This window comes from Macaca fascicularis, chromosome 16, assembly GCF_037993035.2.
Source record: "Macaca fascicularis isolate 582-1 chromosome 16, T2T-MFA8v1.1".
Lineage (NCBI taxonomy): Eukaryota > Metazoa > Chordata > Mammalia > Primates > Cercopithecidae > Macaca > Macaca fascicularis.
In genome coordinates, this window is record NC_088390.1 from 87560064 (window position 1) to 87582623 (window position 22560).

General features: G+C 59.8%; 1 protein-coding gene across 11 annotated transcripts in view; it reads right to left on the minus strand.

Annotated features, from left to right (window-relative positions):
• The window catches only part of AATK (apoptosis associated tyrosine kinase), a 47195-nt gene extending 28033 nt beyond the window's left edge, over nt 1–19162 (minus strand). For 6 of the 11 annotated variants that reach the window (XM_074020851.1, XM_045375651.2, XM_074020853.1 and 3 more), the window contains exon 1: nt 18879–19162. Coding sequence is in view for 2 of the 11 variants with exons in the window: in XM_074020853.1 (XP_073876954.1) it covers nt 18879–18933 (55 nt within the window). In the remaining 9 variants the exon portion in view is untranslated. Of the gene's footprint in view, nt 1–13187; nt 13407–18621 lie in introns of those variants that run through there. The other 5 variants (XM_074020855.1, XM_074020852.1, XM_074020856.1 and 2 more) reach the window with 3 other exon arrangements.
• Nucleotides 19163–22560: the final 3398 nt, after the last annotated feature.

Sequence of the window (22560 nt, forward strand, 5' to 3'; positions counted from 1 at the left end):
AAATAAAGAATGAGAAAGTGAACGCCACAGATGGAAAAAGCTATTTGCACAAAGATGTTCATTGCAGTGGTATTTATAAGAGTAAAAAAGAGGCCGGGCGTGGTGGCTCACGCCTGTAATCCCAGCATTCTGGGAGGCTGAGGCAGGCAGATCACAAGGTCAGGAGATTGAGGCCATCCTGGCTAACATGGTGAAAACCCATCTCTACTAAAAATACAAAAAAAATTAGCCAGGTGTGGTAGTGGGCACCTGTAGTCCCAGCTACTCGGGAGGCTGAGGCAGGAGAATGCCATGAACCCGGGAGGCAGAGGTTGCAGTAATCGCACCACTGCACTCCAGCCTGGGGGACAGAGCGAGACTCCATCTCAAAAACAAAAAGTAAAAAAGAGCCTAAATGTTCAACAGTGAAAAAATGATGAAATAAAAACAATGGTATATCTGCAAAATAAGCCATAAAAAGTGAGTTTAAGACTATGTTTTAGGCCAGGTGAGGTGGCGAGGTGGCTCACACCTGTAATCCCAGGAAGCCAAGACTGGTGGATTGCTTGAGCTCAGGAGTTTGAGACCAGCCTGGCCAACATGGCAAAATCCCATTTAAAAATACAAAAAAAAAAAAAAAAAAAACCATTAGCCAGGCATAGTATCACACGCCTGTGGTCCCAGCTACTCGGGAGGCTGAGGTGGCAGGATTGCTTAAGCCTGGGCGTGGAGGTTGCAGTGAGCTGAGATTGTGCCACCGTACTCGAGCCTGGGTGATGGAGCAAGACCCTGTCTCAAAGAAAAGAAGGTGTTTTAAACATATGGGATGATAGCAACGATGTTATGCTAAGGAAAAGAAGCAGGACGTGCAGGGCGCCCAAGACCAGGGCGTGAGGGAAACGTGTTATTGTGGCTGTAGGGCGTGGGGTATAGATAGATGTGCATATACATATTTGATGGGCTTTGACGTCTCATATACAGATGTTAGAACTAAGGAAATTACACACGGTCACCATGCGCCATTTGGTTCTCTTCCCTCTACCCTCAGTAAGGGTAGAAACAAAAAGCAGGACATAGAACTGTTTACAAATCCTGATCACAACTTTGTCAAAAAAACACAGAAGAAAGCTGAGAAAAAATACACCAAAGAATGAAGTGTTTGTCTTGGGAGGTAGAAATCCAGTTGGTTGCCTTCTGCACGTTCACATTTTCTACAGCAAGCATGCACTGCATTTAGAATCAGACGATGTATAATTGTAGTTGATTATCACTCAAACCCGATTCCATCACTACTGCCTTTACAGAGCCGCGCTGGACGCAGAATGGCCACCTGCCCTGGGGTCTCCATCCACTTTGCGCTGCCCCCACCACGCTCAGCCTCCCACTAGCTCCTCCATCTTGACCTGCAGTCCCAAAGCCCCCGGTCCCTTGCAAAGCACCTGGTGTGGTCCTGGGAGGAGCCCACCCCAGTCCACAGGGACCCTCCCTGCCCGAGACCACAGCCCAGGCCAGCACACAGGGACTGTCCTCTGGACCAGTACCAGCCTCCAGGATGACTGGCTGGACTTGAAGCCACACATGGCTCTGGGATGAGGTACCTGGGGATGAGCCCTGGGGATCCCCCAATGGAAGGCACTGAATACAGTGTGGGAGGGGACACCAATGTCCTGAGGTGCCTGTGGCGCACCTGGGGCAAGGGAGGGAAGGAGCAGAGACACACTGGCACACACTTGCACACACACACAGACATGTGCTCTCACACACATGCACACACTCATGCCCACAAATGCACACACTCACGCTCTCACACATGCTCACTCATGGACATGTCCACATATGCACACTCTCATACATGTGCTCTCACACATGCACACACACGCATGTGCTGTCACAGATGCACACACACACGCTCTCACTCATGCTCACTCGTGGACACGTTCGCACATGCACACACTCGCACACACACACGGACACCCTTGCCTGTGTCCACAGTCCTGCTCTGAGCCAGCAGAGCCCACCTGAGTATCCAAGGAGCAGATGACCCTGCCAGTGAGGACGACACCAGGATGCTTGGGAATAGCCCCCAGGTGGGCAGTTGGCGAGGTGTCCCCAGGTGAGGGAGACACGGAGACCAGGGGTGGAGGTGCCTTGGCCAGGCCAGCGATGGGGCAGCGATCCAGGCTCTGTCCTGGGTGCACCCTGGCAGAGCTCTGGGTTGAATATGTCCCATGACTGGTGAGCAAAAGGGACGGCCATCCTGAGAGCTGCATTCCGGGGCCAGGGCAGCCCCGCCAGCCTCCTCCAGCTTCTGGGCACCCCCTCCGTTGTCCGCAACCCACCCATCCTGGGCTGGACCCTCCTCTCCTGAGCTGGTGCAGGTTCCCTTCCCTGACCCCAACACATCGCCCACCGCCGCAGCCTCCAGCCCCGTCACCAGGCCGGGTGGCCACCGCCCACACCCTATGTCTTCACCAGGCCAGGTGGCCACCCCCCACACCCTACGTCTTCACCAGGCCGGGTGGCCACCGCCCACACCCTACGTCTTCACCAGGCCGGGTGGCCACCCCCCACACCCTAAGTCTCCACCAGGCCGGGTGGCCACCGCCCACACCCTACGTCTTCACCAGGCTGCCCGGGAGTTTCGCAACCACACACCACTGAAACCAGCTCCCCATGCGGTCCCGCCCCGGCCCTCCCTGGCCCTATGGGAAACATAACTCCTTCCACCACCCACCCATCCCAGCTCCCTGAGGAAACCCAGCCCCTCCGATTCCTTGTCTTCTCTCCACATCCTCCAGCCCCTTGCAGGCCTCCAACCTCCACCCAAGGCACCAGCCCAGGGGGACCCTGCTCACGCCTCCCCGGGGGTCTGCAGAGTCACCCACCATGGCCATTCCTGACCTAGATCACAGCCACTTCTAAAAGCCCTGTCCATGGAGCCCCCCGCCCACCCTGGGCTTGGCTCCCATGGCCGTGGGCTCACAACAGCCCTGGGTGCCTGGGGTGCCTGGAGCCTGTGCTCCCATGAGCTCTGCCCCCCATTGATGCCTGTCCGTGCTCTCTGCTTGTCCAGGGTCCCCTCGGAGGCAGGGCCTGAGGCACAGGGTATTCAGGAACCCCCACTGGAAGGGCCCCCACCACCCAGCCTCAAAATGCCTGGTGCTTCAGTTTCCCCAGTCTTCCTGGAGGGGCATGTCCCTCTGGTCCGGCAGCTCAAGCCCCGAGGAAGGTGAGCAGCTGACCCGTGAGGACCGTGACTTTTTTAATGGGAAATAACAAGTGAGCCCTCGCGCTGCCATGGGACCGCGGTGGACCAGCCTGGGGCATCCCGATGGGACAGCACACGGTTCCATGGATACTTGGTACCCAGACAGGCAAATCCAGACACAGAAAGTGTGCGGGTAGCTGAGGGGAGGGGGATGGGGAGGAACCACTGATGGGTGCAGGGCGTCCTTCTGGGCTGATGAGAATGTTCCGGAACTAGAAGCGGTGGTGGTTTCCACACCATGGTGAATGTTCTACAAGCCCCTGAGCTGTTTGCTGTAAGATGGTTATTTTGTGTTGTGGGAATTATACCCTCAATACATTTTTTTTTTTTTTCTGGAGATGGAGTCTCGCTCTGTGGCCCAGACTGGAGTGCAGTGGCGCAATCTCGGCTCACTGCAAGCTCCGCCTCCCGGGTTCACACCATTCTCCTGCCTCAGCCTCCCGAGTAGCTGGGACGACAGGCACCGCCAGCACGCCTGGCTAGTTTTTTGTATTTTTAGTAGAGACGGGCTTTCACTGTGTTAGCCAGGATGGTCTCGATTTCCTGACCTCGTGATCCACCCGCCTCAGCCTCCCAAAGTGCTGGGATTACAAGCGCGAGCCACCGCGCCCGGCCCCAGTACATTTTTTTTAAGTGAACAGTTTGACATCCGTGTGTCAGTGCTGGGTGGGGACAGGCGCCCCTCCCCATCCTAGCGCTCCCCCCCATTCCTAGGGCTCCCTCAACCTAGTGCTCCCCACCCCATCCTAGGGCTCCCCCTGATCCCAATGCTCCCCCCATCCTACTCCTCAGCACCCCCGGCAGCTCACTGCCCATCCCCCCAGACCTCCTTTGTGCTCTGCCACCAGGGATGCCCCCTGGGAAGCCGCCCAGATCCTCCCAGAACAGGGACTATTCCCACAACAGGCTGTCCTGGGGGACGCCCCTGTCACAGCCAGACACCCTCCACTGCTCACACTGTGAAGAGCTCATTCCTCATCCAATGTCTCTGGGGACCTGAGACGCCCCCTGGCACTGCCACATGGAAAGGCGGGGCACAAGGGGTGGTCAGCAGGCTGGAAGCGGGCTCTGGCCCCAAAGGCAGACAGACAGGGGCCTCTCTGCCTGGGTGGCCGGCCGGTGGGCCTCAGCGAGGCATCTGAGGACCTCCTGGCACCAGGGTCCCCTTCCCACATCTGGTGATGCAAACGGGATCCCGTGCAGGAAGGAACTGGCGCAACCCTGGCAGGCGTGCCGCTGAGTCAAGGGCAGGCGGTACTGGGGGAGTCAGCACGCCCAGGGGTCAGGCCAGTGTCCCTGGGAAGCCCAGAGTGGTCCCCATTGTCGGTCACGAATACCCCACCTCTCTCAGTGGCAGGCTGAAGTAGCAAGATTCTTGGGGTCCCTGGGGCAGGAGGAGAGAGGAGGGGGCCCTCTGTGCCCCCTACTGCAGGGCAGATAGAACTTTTTGGCTGCGGAACAGGGTTTCTCTGCAAAGGTTTGCACAAGGGCCCAGACACAGAAGAGTCTGAGAGGAACAGAATTCCCAAGCAGAGACACAGTCACTTTTCCAGGTGGAGACACGGAAACCAGGTGTCGGCCAAGCCCCACCTGCACAGAACCCAGGCCCAGGCCACCTGCCTCCCCACTCCCCCGTCCGCCCCCACATCCCCAAGGTGAGGTAGAAAGATACATCCCCCAGAAACGAAAGGACAGACCCGGTGCCTGGGATCAAGCATTAACTTTTCTATGAAGCAAGGCTCCCTGGGGCTGGGGGGTGCCGTGGCCAGGGGCGTGTGCACACACTTGTGGCTCAGACGCATCTGCGGGGCAGCAGCCACCTGAGGCCAGGCCCCCACGCGACCCAGTTCTTCAGAGGCCCGGCCTCCCCCATCTGGCTGGTTATTTGGGCCCATCTCCCCCGAGCCTCCCAGGACAAAGGCTGTGTCCAAAGGACACCTTGACCCCAAAAGCCGGACCTGCCTGGGAGTGATTAAGGAGGGACTTTGATCATAATCCCGAAAGACACCGTCTCAACGCCATCCTCCAGAATACGCTGAAACCCCTGAAATCTAAAATCCCCAAAATCACAATCACCAGAGGGTTGTGTCACATTAGGCAGAGCGAGGACCCTGAGATTGTCTTTATTTGGAAAGTAAGTGTGCTCAAAGGAGATGCACACGGTGGTCAGGTTGACAAGCATGGCCTTTAATTTGGGTATCAACTCGATCATAGAAGAAGTGAAAACACAAGCAAAAAATACAAATCTCCCCGCCAAATTATTCAGTCGCATGAGACTTCCAACCCCTCACAGGCAGTGCTATGTTTGCCTTCAAAAAAACAGCCTTGGGGCCGGGCATGGTGGCTCACACCTGTAATCCCAGCACTTTGGGAGGCTGAGGTGGGTGGATCACCTGAGGTCAGGAGTTCAAGACCAGACTGGCCAACATAGTGAAACCTTATTTCTACTAAAAATACAAAAAAAAAAATTAGCCAGGCCTGGTGGCACTTGCCTGTAATCCCAGCTACTTGGGAGACTGAGGCAGGAGAATCGTTTGAACCTGGGAGGTGGAGATTGCAGTGAGCCAAGATTGCGCCACCGCACTCCAGCCTGAGCAACAAAGCATGACTCAGTCTCAAAAACAAAAAACAAAAAACAAAAACAAAAACAAACCCTTTGGCTGGGAGTGGGGGCTCACACCTGTAATCCCAGAGCTTTGGGAGGTGGAGACAGAAGGATCACTTGAGCCCAGGAGTTTGTGACCCACCTGGACAACATACTGAGACCCCGTCCCTACAAAAATTCAAGAATCAGCCAGCAGTGTGACTCCAACCTGTGGTCCCAGCTTGTTGGGAGGCTAAGGCAGGAGGATCGCTTGAGCCCAGGAGGTCAAGGCTGCAGTGAGCCACCATTGCACCACTGCACTCTAGCCTGGGCCACAGAGCAAAACCCTGTCTCAAGAAAACAGCAAACCACAACAAAAGTCCTTTGTCAGAGAAGACTTCAACCAGGTCAGCAACCTCAGAAGCAGATGCTTGCTGACACCAACGCTCCCTCCTGTTACAAAGCACGTTTGGCGGTGAGCTGAGCTATCCTTGGGAATCTGACCACTGGAGAAGATGGATTCTAATATTTAGTACTAAATCTAACAAAAACCAGTGCATGCTTCACTTTGCCTAATGGATGGCACCTTTAAAACCAGCTCTGCTGATTTTTGTTTTTTGAGACCGAGTCTCACTCTGTCACCCAGGATGGAGTACGGTGGTGCGATTTCAGCTCGCTGCAACCTCCGCCTCCCAGGTTCAAGCGATTCTCCCACTGTCTTCCCGAGTAGTGAGGATTACAAACATCCACCACCACACTTGGCTAATTTTTGTATTTTTGTGGAGACAGGGTTTCACCATGTTGGTCAGGCTGGTCTTGAACTCCCTATCTGAGGTGATCCGCCCACCTCGGCCTCCCAAAGTGCTGGGATTACAGGCATGAGCCACTATGCCCAGCCTCCGTCCCCACTGATTTTTATCAGCTATATACAATTCATGCCCCTGTTGATTAGGAAATTCCAGGGCTTTCCTGGCTTGTTTCTGTATTAACAACTGGGAAAAGTACAGTACCTTATCAGCATGTATTTGAAGATTTGGTGGACTGTGTGGAAGAAAATGGATTTCAATAGAATCCCCAAACCATAATGACAGATTTGGAATTAGGTGTGATCAAGGCTTCTAACAGTGACTTTGAAGATGTCACCAATAAAGTTTGTCTTTTCTGTTCCGCCCAACGCACTGGGCGGAAAATTCAGACGAGACAGGAACTTCCGTTTAAAGATGCGTCATTTGCCTGCGTGGGCGTTCCTCCCAGCTGATGACACCCTGGAGCATTCAGGGAATTAACAGCTGCATTTGCCCTAAGAAGCCGGGGAAGTTACTAACTGGCTCGAAGATACTCGTGCGTACGGCAGGATGAGAGGACGCTTTGTGATGCTGTTGCTGCTCCATCACCAGCACTATTTCCGCCAAATCTGCGGTCTGTGTATGAGGCCCACGCGCAGTGGACCTCCCGCACCCCCAACAACACAGAAGTGCGGCACGGAAGATGGGAAAATCTAATAGGAATACTCATGCGGTACGGGCCGAATCACAGAATTTCAAAAGGAGCAGTGACGGCTCACGCCTGTAATCCCAGCACTTTGGGAAGCCAAGGCAGGCGGACCACCTGAGATCAGGAGTTCGAGACCATCCCGGCCAACATAGTGAAACCCCGTCTCCACTAAAAATACAAAAATTAACCCAGCATAGTGACAGGCACCTGTAAGCCCAGCTACTAGGGAGGCTGAGACAGGAGAATCCCTTGAACCCAGGAGGCGGAGGCCACAGTGAGCCCAGCTGAGATCGTATCACTGCACTCCAGCCTAGGCAACAACAGTGAAACCCCATCTCAAAAAAAAAAAAAAAAAAAAAAAGACAGAGCAGTGCCACGCAGATGATCAACGTGAACGTGTTCTCCAAGGAGAGCCACAGCCTATGGGAAAAAAAGCAGTTCCTCGTCGAAATGCACAGGCTCGCCACATGGTCATGAGAGGCAACCAGCTCTTAGGAAACGTTTCTGTGCAGCTGCCCATCACCTGGCCCTGCCACACACTTTTTCATAAATCCAATTTTCTTTTTCTTTCTCTTTTTAGTTTTTTCCCACTATTTTTTATTATTTTCTTTTCTTTTTGAGATGGAGTCTTGCTCTGTCATCCAGGCTGGAGAGCAATGGCGCAATCTTGGCTCACTGCAACCTCTGCCTCCCGGGTTCAAGCGATTCTCCTGCCTCAGCCTCCCAAGTAGCTGGGACTACAGGCGCCCACCATCACACCTGGCTAATTTTTGTATTTTAGCAGAGACGGGGTTTCAGCATCTTGGCCAGGGTGGTCTCGAACTCCTGAGCTCAGGTGATCCACCCATGTTGGCCTCCCAAAGTGCTGAGATTACAGGCATGAACCACCGCACCCAGCCTTTCCTACTACTTTATTTACTTTTTTGAGTCGGAGTCTTGCTCTGTTGCCCAGGCTGGAGTGCAGTGGCGCAATCTTGGCTCACTGCAACCTCCGCCTCCCGCGTTCAAGCAATTCTGTGCCTCAGCCTCCTGAGCAGCTGGGATTACAGGCGCCTGCCACCACACCTAGCTAATTTTTGTATTGTTAGTAGAGACGGGGTTTCACCATCTTGGCCAGGCTGGTCTTGGACTCCTGACCTTGTGATCCACCTGCCTCGGCCTCCCAAAGCGCTGAGATTGCATATGTGAGCCACCCAACCAATTATTTTCTTTTTTTTTTTTTTAAATAAGGTCTCTCTCTGTCACCCAGGCTGGAGTACAGTGGTGCCATCAGAGCTCACTGTAGCCTCGAACTCCTGGGCTCAAGCAATCCTCTCACTTCAGCCTTCCCAGTAGCTGGGACTACAGGTACGCACCACCATGCCCGGCTAATTTTTTATTGTTTGTAGAGATGGGGTTTCATTGTGTTACCCAAGGTGGCCTTGAACTCCTGGGCTCAAGCGATCCTCTTGCCTCAGCCTCCCAAAGTGCTGGGATTACAGGTGTGAGCCCCCCATTTCTTTACGAGCACAGTTCATCTGTTCATCAGCCGGTAACTGTATGCAACCTTAGTAGCCTGAGGGTTTCTGCAACAATGTATGTTACTATGGCCTATTGTATTGTGTGAAGTGACCTCTGAAGTTTTTATGCTTTTCAAATAAATCCCCTTTTCAAATGCAAATAAATGTCTTTTTTTTTTGAGACACAGTCTCGCTCTGTCACCCAGGCTGGAGTGCGGCGGTGCGTTCTCAGCTCACTGCAAGCTCTGCCTCCCGGGTTCACACCATTCTCCTGCCTCAGCCTCCCGAGTAGCTGGGATTACAGGCACCCGCCACCATGCCCAGCTAATTTTTTGTGTTTTTAGTAGAGACAGGGTTTCACTATGTTGGCCAGACTGGTCTAAAACTCCTGACCTGGTGATCCACCCGCCTTGGCCTCCCAAAGTGCTGGGATTACAGGTGTGAGCCACCACGCCCGGCCTAAATGTCTTTTAAATAATCTTTTTTTTTTTTTTTTTTTTTTTTTGGTGAGACGGAGTCTCGCTCTGTCGCCCGGGCTGGAGTGCAGTGGCGGGATCTCGGCTCACTGCAAGCTCCGCCTCCCGGGTTCACGCCATTCTCCTGCCTCAGCCTCCCGTGTAGCTGGGACTACAGGCGCCCGCCACCTCGCCCGGCTAGTTTTTTGTATTTTTTAGTAGAGACGGGGTTTCACCGTGTTAGCCAGGATGGTCTTGATCTCCTGACCTCGTGATCCGCCCGTCTCGGCCTCCCAAAGTGCTGGGATTACAGGCTTGAGCCACCGCGCCCGGCCCAAGAATCTTTTAAATCATTTTTTCCTGAATTCGGTTTTTGGAATTTTGATCTTTTGGGATTTCCACACTCAGAATGATGGCACTTGGGACTGTGTCTTTCGGGATTCAATCAGCTCCTGCTACAGAGAGCCCCAGTCCAGCGGACCCCTCCTCGGCCCTGAGCGCCAGGCAGGCAGGAAACTGAAGACCCCCCCGCTGAGTCAGAAGCAGGGCCCTGGGCAGGGGTGCAGCAAGACCCCACAGGCCTCCTGACACAGGGGAGGGGCGGGAGGAGCCTCTAGGACAGTGACGGCGTCCCCACAGGCCCTGGACGCAGCATGGTGCCCGGCCCTGAACTGTCCCCACAGTCACTCCCGAGACCAGATAGATGTGGGCACCGTCTGCCACGTGGGATTCTGAGTGGCAGGTGAAGACAGAGCAGGGGCTGTAAGTCACAAGACTCTGCCCCCACCAAGAGAGGGGAGCCCGAGTGTCCACAGGTAAGGACCACGGATAAGCAGGCCGGCCACGGTTACTTTCAGGAGAGGCCACATAAAATGTAAGCTTCCGGGACAAGCCCAGGACATGGCAAGGTCCGTGGGCCTGGGCCGGGTCCACCCAACACCGCATTCACTGCACCCGCCCACGCACACGCTCGCCTCCCACCCGGGGCTTCGTGTACTCATAGACGCACACGTGCCCTCCACGCACATGCCTGTCCCACATGCTGGCAGCCCCAAGGTGGGCATCCAGCCCTCCCTCAGGGCTGGGACTAGCCCCACTCTCTGCTGCAGGGACCCCCGCATGGTCCCCGGGGGTTACCACGCCAGCATCTTTAAGCCTGACTCTCCTGCCCCTTGACAGCCAACCCTGCAATCAAACATGGGTGCCCAGCCCAGCCCAGCCCAGGGAGGGAAGCGAGTTCTGCCAGCTGGACACTCACAAGGGATGTCCCCTCTGTTGACGCATGACACAGCCCAGGCCCAGCCTCCATCAGCATGAGATGCCCCAGGGCCCACACCAAGGCTGTTGGGACGGGCACCTGGAATGCCCCTGGTTCCCCAGCAGGCTGATGCCTGACAGCAGAGAAGCTCCCAAGGGGCAGGCAGCTCCAGCTAAGGTCCCACAGCCCCCATCTCTTCACTCCTGGCCTGTCCCTGCTTGACACACACTGTTTCCCAACACCTTGGCCCTCAGTCCCACTCTTCCTGGGGGCCTGCCCTCCTGTGCATCTCGGGCTCCCAGCCCTGACGCAGCCCGGCATCCAGCTGGCCCCCTAGGGACCTGCACAGACTGAGACTCTCCCTCAGCGCTGGCTGGGCAGCAGCAGGGCCTGCCGGGCTCAGGCTTGCCAAGGAGGAAACGGGCAGGTCCACGGCCAGGGCGGCCGAGCGTCGCGGATGCACGCCGGCTGCAGTTATTTTTAGACAGGACTCGCAGGGCCGCCTGTCACAGAAGGAAAAATAAAACAGAGTCTGACGCACCAGTTCGGGCTCCAGCAGCAGCTGAGCATCTCACCAGACCCCAAGGCAGAGAGCAGGGTGGGGGCCCAGCCTCCGGAGCCAGGGTCCGCGCAGGATCCGTCCTCCCCGTCATTCATCCCTGGGGCCAGGAGCTGCTTTCAGGGACGCCAGCCTCTGGGCCACAGAGATTCCAGGCAGCTTCCCAGGGAGAGAAGGTGCCCGAGCCTGGCGGCATGCTGGTCAGTGTCTGCACCCAGCTCCCTGGGAAGGAAAGCGGGGCGTGTGCCAGCCCCTGGCTCAAGTGCTCCCGCCTCAGCCCATTTCAGGGTGGGAGCTGCTGGTGCTCAGCCCTGCACAGGGTCACGGCAAGTGAAGCAGCAGCCGCCTGCTCACGGCACACAGACCTGAGGCCTCATGTCCAGGACCTGCCCGCTGCCCCGAGCCTGGTTCCCACAGGCCAGCTGGCCAGGGCTGCCCAATGCCAGGTACCAATCACCAAGGAGGAAATATTTCCAACAGGCACTCGCCTGAGGGGCTCAGAAGGGCTGGGCAGGCCCTGGAAAGGCTCCTGGCATCTTTCGCCACAGAAAGGCAGACAAGACCACCATGGGTAGCCCCACAGGCTCACGAGCCCTGGCGTTATGAAAACAGCAGCCGGCGCTGGTGGGAGGGGAAGCTGTGGAGACGCTCGTCCATGGGGATGGGGGCAAAATGGCATCACCTCCTGAAAGCTCCCTGGACAGTGCCCCACAGTCACACACCAGCACCCCGATCCCTGGGGCCGCTATACACACAGTGAAAACCGCAGGGCCCAAAGAGGCCAAGGCCACAGGAATCTGCTTATGAGACGGACGCCCAGGCCAGGCACCCAGAGACCAACACAGATCGGTGGCTGCCAGGGCTGGGGGCAGGGGATGCGGAGTGATGCCCTCGGGCACAGGGCTAGCCGTGCCATGGCTGCAGTCTTGGGAATGCAGGAAAGCCCCGAGCTGCTCACTTGACACGGGTGGGTCCTTGGTATGTGAATTATCTCTCAGTAAAGGGGCCCTCACTCCAGCGTCCACGATAGCAGCCCACGAGACAGCCCATGGGACAGCCACGGGACAGCCCACAACTGAGCATCATCCACAGTGAGCGAGCGAGATCCCCAACATGCGGCGGGGGAGGGTGCCGGCGAGTGACGGGCCAGGTGGCTGTCCTTGGGGCAGTGGCGAGTGATGGGCCGAGTGGCTGTCCTGGGGGCAGTGGCGGGAGCTCTCAGGGACTCTCGGGGGCTGGGTGTGCTGCCACATGGTTAAATCCACTGGGGAGAAGCCCCGGACCCGCACCCCCGAGGCCAGAGCGCGCCTGTGTGTGCCGTGGTCACTAGGAAGCCACACGCCTTTTTCCCAGGGGGTTCGAGGAAATTCCATGTGGGCCATACAGTGGAGCCCAAACCCTAAGCAGGCCCCACCGGCTACAGAATCCGCAGGACCACGTACAGAGGGAACCCAAGGCCCCTTGTTCAAAGTCACTAAGAAGTCCCAGAAGCGGAGAAGCGAAGCCAGAGCGGCCCCAGTGAGCGCCAGGCCCTCGTCGGACGGCCCCCGTGAGCGCTAGGCCCTCGTCGGACGGATCCTCACACAGAGGACGATGTCCCCAGCTCCATCAAGACACAGCCTCAAACCGTGGCCTTGGCACAGAGGCGACTCGGCAGAGCCCTGGTCCTGGGCCAGGCTCCCCTGCCCCCCAGCCTGGCTCCCCCAGGCCAGCTGGCCAGGGCTGCCTGACACCAGGGGCAGGCAGGGGTCTTCCTGGGGACCCTGGCAGGTGGGTGGAGCCGGACTCCTGTCCATCAGCAGCAGGGACCCCACACCCTCCCCGAGGTGAGATGGGGATAGGCTGGCCACGCCCCACCATGAGAGGTGGCCTTGAGCAGCCCCGGCTCAGGACAGCATCCTGGCCCTCACTCCCCCGGGGGCAGGTGGCCCCAGCTGCCCAGACTCGCCCACTGCAGAGGCCCTGCCTGCTCTGGCATGGCCACCTCCACTGGCAGGGTCCCTGCAGGAGCAGGAGTCTCCCGACCACAGCCCCCACCCCCAGGCTGGCAATGGGAGCACAGCCTGCGTCCTCCCAGAAACCCCCACGTACCGGGCTCTGGTGTTGCTCCCACGCGGCTTTGACTGTGACTGTAACCCCAGAGTGACCCCCGGGTGTACCCCAGCCCACCCAAGGCCCCAGCCCCCTGACCCTAGGCCCCGGTCCCTGCAGAGGGAGGCTGGGGACTTGGCGAGGACGCCGCCTCCAGTGACAGTCCTCAGAGGTGCCTGGGAACTGGCTCCGGCCCCGTCCGCTGCCCTCATTTCCTCTGCCGGCTTCCTCTGCGGGGGGCGGGGAGGCCAAGGCCGCCGGTCCCACTGGCGCTTGTTCCTCTGTGAAAGGCAGGGCCAGGCCCAGAGGGGCCCAGACGCCAAAGCCCTCCTGTTACTGTGGCCTGTTGAGGGGACAGGGGTCTCCCCACCACAGACACGGGCTCCTGGGCCCCTGGATCTGTGCCACCACGGACAGGACCGCAGGCCACAGGCCCCACGGCAGGTGCTTTGCATCAGGCTCCCACCCAGGAGTGGTCAAGTGGGCCTCCCGTCAGCCTTGCCCTGAGGTGCACAGAAGGGTCAGGTGGCCTTCGAGAAAAACCCACCCTGGAAGGACCCTGTAGCCGGAGACAGGAGGCCAGTGACAGGAGAAACCGCATGGTCCCAGGCTCGCCACCACACCACATCCGAGTAGACACGGGGGCACGCCGTGGACCCCCTGCCTACCCCGTGGCCTGAGGAGGAGGCAGAGGACGCCACGCAGCTGTGGCCCTGGCATGCTTCCTCCTCACACCCAGCCAAGCGCCCTGGCGGGTTCTGAGGCTGGGGGCCAGCACGTACCCTCATTTTCTTCCAAGGATTAACTCTTCCTAGGACGCAGAGTCTCCTCATGTCTTGAGGCAGCTGTGCTCACCCCTCAGACCCAAGGGGACCCCCAGATGCATGTCTGGGACCACGGGCTGCTGGCCCAGACGGCAAGGAATGGATGTGCTCACAGTTGTGGAGGGTGGAGGAGGAGAGCACGGTGTGGGCAGGGCCGCTCCCTCCGAGGCGCTGGCGGGATCCTTCCTGCCTCTCCGGCATAGCCGCCCCAGGTGCTCCTGGGCTTGGCTTTGCTCCAGCCTCTGCACGTGACCTCCTTCCCCCGTGCGCACCACTCCTCCCCTTTTTATCAGGCCCCAGTCATTGGATTCAGGACCCACCCCACTCCAGGCCGACCTCATCTTAACTTGATTACAGCTGCAAAGACCCTAGTTCCAAATAAGGCCCCATTCCGAGGTACTGGGCGGGCATGGGTTTGGGGTGACATATTCCACTCAGCAGATGCCTCCGGGGGCACAGGCGGGAGCACAGTTCCCAGGTGGCCGGGGTGGTGGGTGAGTGCAGAGAGGACGTGAACGGTCACTAGCCCTGGAGCTGCCGTGATGGCACCCGGGTTCTCTCAGGAGCCTCGTGGAACATGGGTGCTGCCGGACCCCGTGAAAGAGGTGAAACAGACACAGAGAAGTTATGACACCTGTCCATGGTCACACAGCAGGGCCCAGCTCAGGACACCAGCCCACAGCAGAACTCTCCCGTGAGGCAGGGTCAGGGTTGGTAGCCAGGGAGGCAGCGGCCATGGCGGGGAGTCAATGCGTCCCGAACATGCAGGGCGGCATAAGGCAGACCTTCCAGCATGTTCCACACAACACAACAGCTGCCAGCCCACCCCAGCCGGCTCTGAGGCACTCGGGCCCACAGGGTGGCCACCGCAGGGGCAGGTGCTGGGTCTGAACCCCCAGCAGGGGCTGCTCCCTCTGGCACACCCAGCGCCCAGGCTGGTCCTTTGGGTCACTGCACCGCCCCATGGAGGGAAGCGCACAGCCTGGCCTCCTGGAGAATGTGCCGGAATGAGGGAAATGGTCTCCCTCGGGGGGCCTCACACCCACACCCTCCCCGAGTGCCTGCACTCACGCTGGCAGGTGGGAGCCAGACCCATGCCCAGGGCCCATGGCCTGCATGTGACTGCTTCCCAAGGCCACTATCCACACAACCTTCCCATGGGACCCTCTCCAGGAACCTATCTCGGCCTGCACGCCCGAAGCCTAAGGGTCTCGGTGGGAGACCTGAGAGGAAGTGGGGGGATGGGCCCAACCCACGGGCACAGCTTCCCCTGGGGCATCCTCTGAGACCCCAGGGGGCGAGAGGAGGACAGGTAGCTCCTCCAAGGGCAGGTGCTTGCTGCCTGAGCCTGAGCGGTCTGGGAGGCTGCAGCAGCAGCTGCCTTCAACCAGACCCCACACATGTCGCCCGGGCAGTGTCAGCCGTGGGGCACCTTCCAAGGGGAGGACTCCCAGGGGCCACCCAGGCCCGTGGCCTCCTGCTGAGCCCCTGAGTCCAGCCCTGCCCCTGCCACTAAGGCCACGCCTGGCCCGGGGTTCACTGCCTCCTCTGCCCTCTCCCCATCAGCACCATCTCCCTGAGGCCCAGCCTGCCCAGCCCTGTGCCAGGGATCCAGTTCACATGAATGCTGAGAGCAAGCACCACTGCCAGGCACAGGTATTTCTCCCAGGAACCCCTCATGGCGCCTGGCTCAGGTCAGACACAGGGAGGAACCGTGGGCAGGAGACAGGGCGTGAGCCGAGGGACAGGGGAGAGGTGGGGGTGTGGGGGTGGCAAATCCAGGCTGCCACGTGTTCCGAGAACTTCCACAAGCTCCAAGCCCTGCCCACTGGTCAACAGTGACACCTCTGCATTGGGGTCAGCCATGACAGGCCCTGCCCAGGTACCCACCCTTGCCTCAGTGCACCACTGCTGTCCCTTCAGACCTGCCCATCACAGCCATTCCCACCTTACAGATGACAAAATGGGCATGGAGAGCCAGTCACAGAAGGGCCCGTCAGCAAACCAGAGGCAGCCCCAGGGCAAACTCCTGCTCCTAACTGTGCAGAGCATTCGACCCCCCGCCTTCAGGCTCAGTGCGCCTCTCTGGAAGATGGAGCAAGGCGGCGTCCCCAGGCCCACTCCCAGCCTAGGACAGCTCCAGGCCCCAGGGCTCAGGACGAGTAGAAATCACGGCGCTCTGAGGCCGCACCAGGGGAGGTGAAGGCTGGGGAGGGTGAGCAACAAGGTCAGCCCCCTCCCTTGGGGCACTCAGGTAGAAGGGGTGACCTCCGCTCGCTCAAGGCCATGCCACCCCCTTCCTGCCAGCCTGGACCCGGCCATCCTGCCCACGCGCTACCTCCATCACCCTGCCTTCCCTGGCCGCCATGCCCACCCCAGAGCGAGGTTTCATCTGTGCAGAGTGGAGTTCAGAGAGGCTGGGTGAGGAGCCCGAGGCCACACAGCACAGAGGCTGGAGGGCTGCAGCTGCCAAGAAATCCCCCAGGGTCACTCACCCACGCTCCCGAGTGCCAGGGAGATGGGGGAAGAGCTGGGCTCCAGAGGAGGCGGCTCTTCCTGGTGCTCGAGCAGGCTTCTGGGCTGGGTGCCCCCCTGCCCTGCCCACATCTGCCTGGCGCGGAAGAAGGTCGGGGCCCAAGCAGCCCACAGTCTGTGCCCACAGCCTCCACTCTAGCTCAGGCCCTGCACTCTCGGGCATCTTTGCCCCCTGTACCACCACAACTGCCATCACCTCTATGGAGACTGGCACCAGCTCCTGTGATGAACAAGGAGCTGGCCCGGCAGCGGGGCGGGGCCTGGTGACTGAGGTGAGACCCCCGTGCCCAGGTGCTGGCACTGCCCCAGATGCTGAGTGACACACAAGTCAACTGCCAGAGCCACAAGCGTGGGCCCCTCCCCTCTGGGTGCCCCCCACAGACACAAGCAGCCTCAGAAGGAACCAACTCGCTCCAGTTCAGGGATGGCAAGGAGCCAGCCGTGTGCTGCAGGAAGCTTGGGCCCTGGGGGGTCTCTGTCCCAGCACCACGACCTCCAGCACAGAGCCAAGTGCTCACCAAGCACTAAGCCCACCTGGGCCTGCCACAGGTACTGTCAGCGCATGTTATAGATGGGAAAACCAAGGTTCACAGAGGCAAGGCCAGGCAGAGGGACTGCAGCGCCGGGCAGCCAGGCTTGGAAGACTGGGCTAAGTTTAGCGGGAGGGCACGGGACCCCCCTCTCCTCCCTAACCCCCTCAAGGGTGCTGCTGCAGAGCCTAGACACAGCCCCTTAATCCGAAGGAGGGTACTCTTCCCCACCAGCACCAGAACCTCAGGCAGCCTCTCCTGGCAGGTGGGCCCTGGAGCCCAGCAGGTGCCTGCAGCTCTGGCCCAGCATCTTGCAGAGGAGAAACACCCCTTGTCTCCAACAACTTCTTCTCCTCTAAGTCATTAAATGGACACATTGGAATTACTCAGATCACAGCTGTTTACCCAGGGAAGGGCAGAGCCAGGGCTACTCAAAGGCAGGGGAAAGGGCTTCTCATGGCGAAGGGCAAGGCCGGGCCCCAAGGGAGGGTGTGGGCTGAGGGTCCCCTCTCTTCTGGGGACAGAAAGGACCAAGCACCGTGGGCCACGCCTGGCATGCAGATGCTATGAGGACCTGCCCCAAGCCTCCTCCACCCCCTGCCCTCGGGAGACATCACAGCTGTTGTGGGGGCTGCTGGGCTCTGGGCCTTCACCTGCCCACCACCCAGGGACTTCTGAGCCCCAGGAGTCACTAAAGGAAGTCGTTTCTGAGCAAGTGACACCCACAGCCCTAAGCCCAGCAGACAGACCTCCCACCAGCTCCCTTCCTCCGAGAAGCAAATGCCTTCAGACCAAGATCTGCCCGGGGGACCCCCGTGTATCCCTGCCAGACTGCATGCCCTGGGCCCTGCTCCAGGGAAGGAGACACAGGAGATCGCGTCACATGCAAACACGCTTTGTTTGGGCTGGCTCAGCCTGGTGCCAGAGCCCCAGTGACGTGTGGGTGGGACTTGGCCCTGGGGCCATGGATGGCACAGGGCGGGGGGGGGGTTATCTCCCACTCAGGCCAAGCAGGGGCCGGATCTGAAGAAGCAGAGGTTAGAAAGCCCACTGCTTCCTGGTGACGGATGGGGCTTCCAGCTGCCCCCAGCCCCCTCTGCCTATCCCAGCTGTCCACCGCAGCCAGGAAGCCAGGCAGCCATGGGTAATCGTGCCCTGCCTGGTGCACTGGCCACACAGGGTAAGAGGCCTGGCCTCAGGTCCCCTGCAGCCAGCTTGACAGCGTCACCTCGGGCCCCCACTGTCAGGGGGTCTGGGCATCCACCAAGCCCCTCTCTTCTGAGCCTCTGCCCACTGGGCTCTGTCATGTGGACTGGCCCCTGCTCCCCCCACATCCCCCGCCCGCTGCTGGTGGCTGGGCAGGGCTCCGAGAACCGCTCCCAGCCTGGGAAGAAGCCTCCCACGCCAGGGCCCCGGACCCAGGAGAGGCCATGGCAAGCCTGAACCCCATCTGGCTGACACCCTCCACATCCCCAAGGGCCCTTAGTCTGAGACCAACTCTCCTGGACACCTGGGGCCCACGCAGGCCCTCTGTGCCCCAGTTACCTGTGCCCGGGAGGCAGCCACGGAGTCACGACCAGGCGGGGGACGCCAGCCCACAGGAGGAGGCCGGTTTGTGCTGGGGCCCAAGGCCTGCCCCTCCGAGATCTGGGGCCGCCAGGGGGTCCGGCTGCTTCTGCGACTGGGCTCGGGGCGGGGAAAGGGTTAATTTCCATGCAAACCGGGAGCCGGTGGGGCCCAACGGCATCACGTCCGCAGCGGAGGGAGGCAGCGGCGCGCAGGCCGGGCCGCCAGGGACTCACCGGGGTCGAAGTGCGAGCTGAAGGCGAAGCTGGGGTTGAAGAAGGACGACGACATGGCCGGGCCAGCGGCCGGCGGGCATCCCGGGCGGGCGCTGCGCTCAGGACGCCCGCGGCCCCGGCCCGCGCCGCCGCATCACCCAGCGGCCGCCGCAGGTGCGGAGCGCGCCGGCCCCCGCGCCCCGCGCCCCCCGCCGCAGCCGCAGCGCCCGCACCGGTGGGGGCGGCGGCGACAGACGAGGCGCTCCGCCCGGCCCTGGCGCCGCGGGGCTCCGCTGGTGCAGTCCGAAAACGCGGGCGGGAGCGCGCGCGGAGCGGAGCGGGGGAGGGGGGGCTCCTCCGCGGCCGGGGTGGCATGGGGGGGCAGGGAGAGGGGGACACGGAGCGGGAGACGGAGGGGAGCATGGAGTGGGGGACACGGAGGGGGGACACAGAAGTGGGCATGGAGGGGGGACACGGAGGGGGGACATGGAGGGAGGACACAGAAGGGGGCTTGGAGGGGGGACACGGAGGGGAGGCATGGAGGAGGGGGGACGGGGGGCGTGCACGGAGGGGGGATGTCACGGAGCGGGGGGATGGGCCGGAGCAGGGAGCACGGAGGCCTGGGACTGAGAGGGGCACGGAGGCTGGTGGGTGGGAAACGGAAGTCATGAGTGGTAAGTCGTGAGTGGGTACGGAGGGAATGCCGGCGTGGGGGAGGGGGTGCTCCTAGGTGGGAAGGTTCAGGGAGACAGGTGGGGGAACCCGGGAGCACACCCAGGGCGGGGCTTGGTGCTCAGGGGCCCTCCCCTCACTTGGACGTTTGGAGGCAGCTGGTGTCCGTCCCCTTGCCCCATGTGCTTCGGGTGGCACCTGTGCTGGTGGAGTGGGGTCCTGGCTTTGCACACACGCCTGTTCTATTCCAGGCTGCGACAGCCATGAAGGAGGAACCTGGCTGAGTCTCCACCTGCCCTGGACTGTGCCATGTGCTTAGTGCAGCAGATTCGCCTGGGCACACAGGGGCCATCCCTTCCCTTATGTTTCTCCCAGCATCCCCCGTCCCTGCCCCAAAGCCCCACCTTGCAGGGTTGGCGCGGGGCAGGTTCCACCCAGCCCGCCCCTGTGGGAGCCGGGAGAATGAAGGTGCAGTGGAGGCTGGTCCTGGTGGCTCATGCCTGTAATCCCAGCATCTGGGGAGGCCAGGGCAGGCGGATGGCTTGTGCTCAGGAGTTCCAGACCAGCCTGGGCAACACAGCAAGACCCTTTCTCTACAAAAACTAGAAAAATGAGCCAGGCATGGTGGCGCTCACCTGTAGTGCCAGCTACTTGGGAGGCTGAGGTGGAAGGATCACTTGAGCCTGGGAGTTAGAGGCTGCGGTGAGCCAAGATGGCACCACTGCACTCCAGCCCAGGTGACAACGAAAACTTGTCTCAAAAAAAGTGTCCTGGAGACTCGCAGTTGAGTTTGATGCACCCTCATCCACTCATTCACTCACTCACTCATTCATTCACTCATTCACTCACTCACTCATTCACTCACTCATTCACTCATTCACTCATTCACTCACTCATTCATTCACTCACTCATTCACTCACTCATTCACTCATTCACTCATTCACTCACTCACTCATTCATTCACTCACTCATTCACTCACTCACTCATTCTGGGACCAGATGGCTAAGCCCCTTGGCAGGGCCCAGCTGGGGTTGGGGCCTGTGGAGCAGGTGAGAGGAGCCCACTCCAACAGGGCTTTTAGGAGTTTAGGGAGAGAAAGGAGCCCGTTCCCGGCAGAGGGGCCTGCAGAGATCAGGACAGGATGTTTTGGTCACGGGGCAGGTGGAGGCCAGGACCCACCCTTCTTTTCCTAAGGGGGTCCCTCATGTAGGAAGTTTCCTCCCAACAGGCAAAGCAAGGGGCCTCCACCCTGTGCCCTCGGACCTTAAGGGGCCCTGGCTGTAGGAGACCAGACACCAACTACACCTGGGGAGAAGGAGACAGGGCACCCAGAGCCTTCTTCCCGGCCCTGACCGCGTGGCCAGCCGAGGCTGTAAGGGGCATTGCCCCAGGCTGCCGTTGCAGGTGAAGGAGCCATGTGGGTAGAGTGGCTGATGGGGGCCTTGCACGCAGGAGGCACTCAGAGGCCCTGGGCCACCTCGTTCAGTCTGTGCCTTCAGGGAGCCCAGAGGCCCGGGAGGATCAGTGCCACCCAGCGGCAGGGATGGTTGGTGCCAGCAGGCTGTGATACTGGAGTGCTCCAGTGTGACAGACAGAGGGTATGGCATACCCTCATGAGTCTCCACTCTGAGTCCCCTGTCAGGGCCTACCCTCCCCAGCCCAGGAAGGAATGCCCTCGTCTGCCCAGCCTGGAAGGTGCCCTGGACACCTGGACCTAGGCACGGGGAGGTGGCCAGTGGCCCTGGGTGGTTGCTGGTTGGCATGTTGGGGAGAGTTTCTGTCCAGAACTTCCGTGCCCACAGTGGCCCTGCCTTGACAGCCTGGGCGGCAGAGTGAGACCTTGTCTCAAAATAATAATAATAATAATAATTGATACAATTAAACATTGTGGCCGGGCACGGTGGCTCACGCCTATAATCCTAGCACTTTGGGAGGCCAAGACAGGTGGATCACGAGGTCAGGAGATCGAGACCATCCTGGCTAACACGGTGAAACCCCGTCTCTGCTGGAGTGGCCAGGACAGCTTGCTGTGACCAAGAGCTGGATCCTCTCAGGTTTGCCTGTGAACACACAAGTACACTTGTGGCTGGGCCACAGCGCGGGGGCTTCATGCTGTGGATCTTCTTGGGGGTCCAGGAAGGACAGGGGAGAAGCTGCCCCTGGGCCCCAGGCCAGCACTCCCACCCCATGTGACCAGAGCGACACCCCTTCTCCAGGGTGCACGGGGCCCTCTGAGATTTCGCTGGAACCAGGAGTTCAGATGCTTCCACTAACCGTGACCTTAGTGGGGCTCCCCAGGTGCTGGCTTTTGCCCACACTGGGACAGGACCAGTGAGCACCTGTAGATAAGAGGTCCCTGAAGACATAGCTGTCCCCTATCCCCTGGCCTGGGGGAGGCATGATCTCCGCCCCCGGGACTCTCTGGAGCGCAGGAGGAGCTCACCGAGGAGCCCAGACTGGCTGGGAGAGTGTCCGTGCAGAGGCATTTCACGTCCAACAGGAAAAAGGCCAAGAGGCCCGGCGGGAAGCCCAGGTGTGGTGGAAAAGAGGGGGCAGGGGCAGGAGGAGCCTGGGGGTCTGGGGATTGGAGACCAGAGTGAGGCATGCACGCCCGGAGCAAAGTTTAGGGGGCACCCAAAACTCAGCAGTTATGCCCATCCGCAGATAAACCATCAGCAGGATGTGATCTGTCCATACAATGCAACGGTATTGGTCCATACACAGGACCGACGCCCTGACCACACGGTAACACGGATGACACATGCTACAACATGGATGACACATGCAAATACCATGCTCAGTGGAAGACATAAAAGGCCAGAGTGTGTGATTCCACTTGTATGAAATGTCTGGAACAGACAAATCCACGGGACAGAGGGCAGGTAGAGGGCCACAGCCGGGGGAGGGGCACGTGGGGGCAATGCAGAAGGGGCACAGGGCATCTTCCTGAGGGGAAGAAACTGTCCTGAATTAGCTAGAGGTGATGGCTGCCCACCCTGGTGAAGATGCTGAAACACTAAGCCATACCC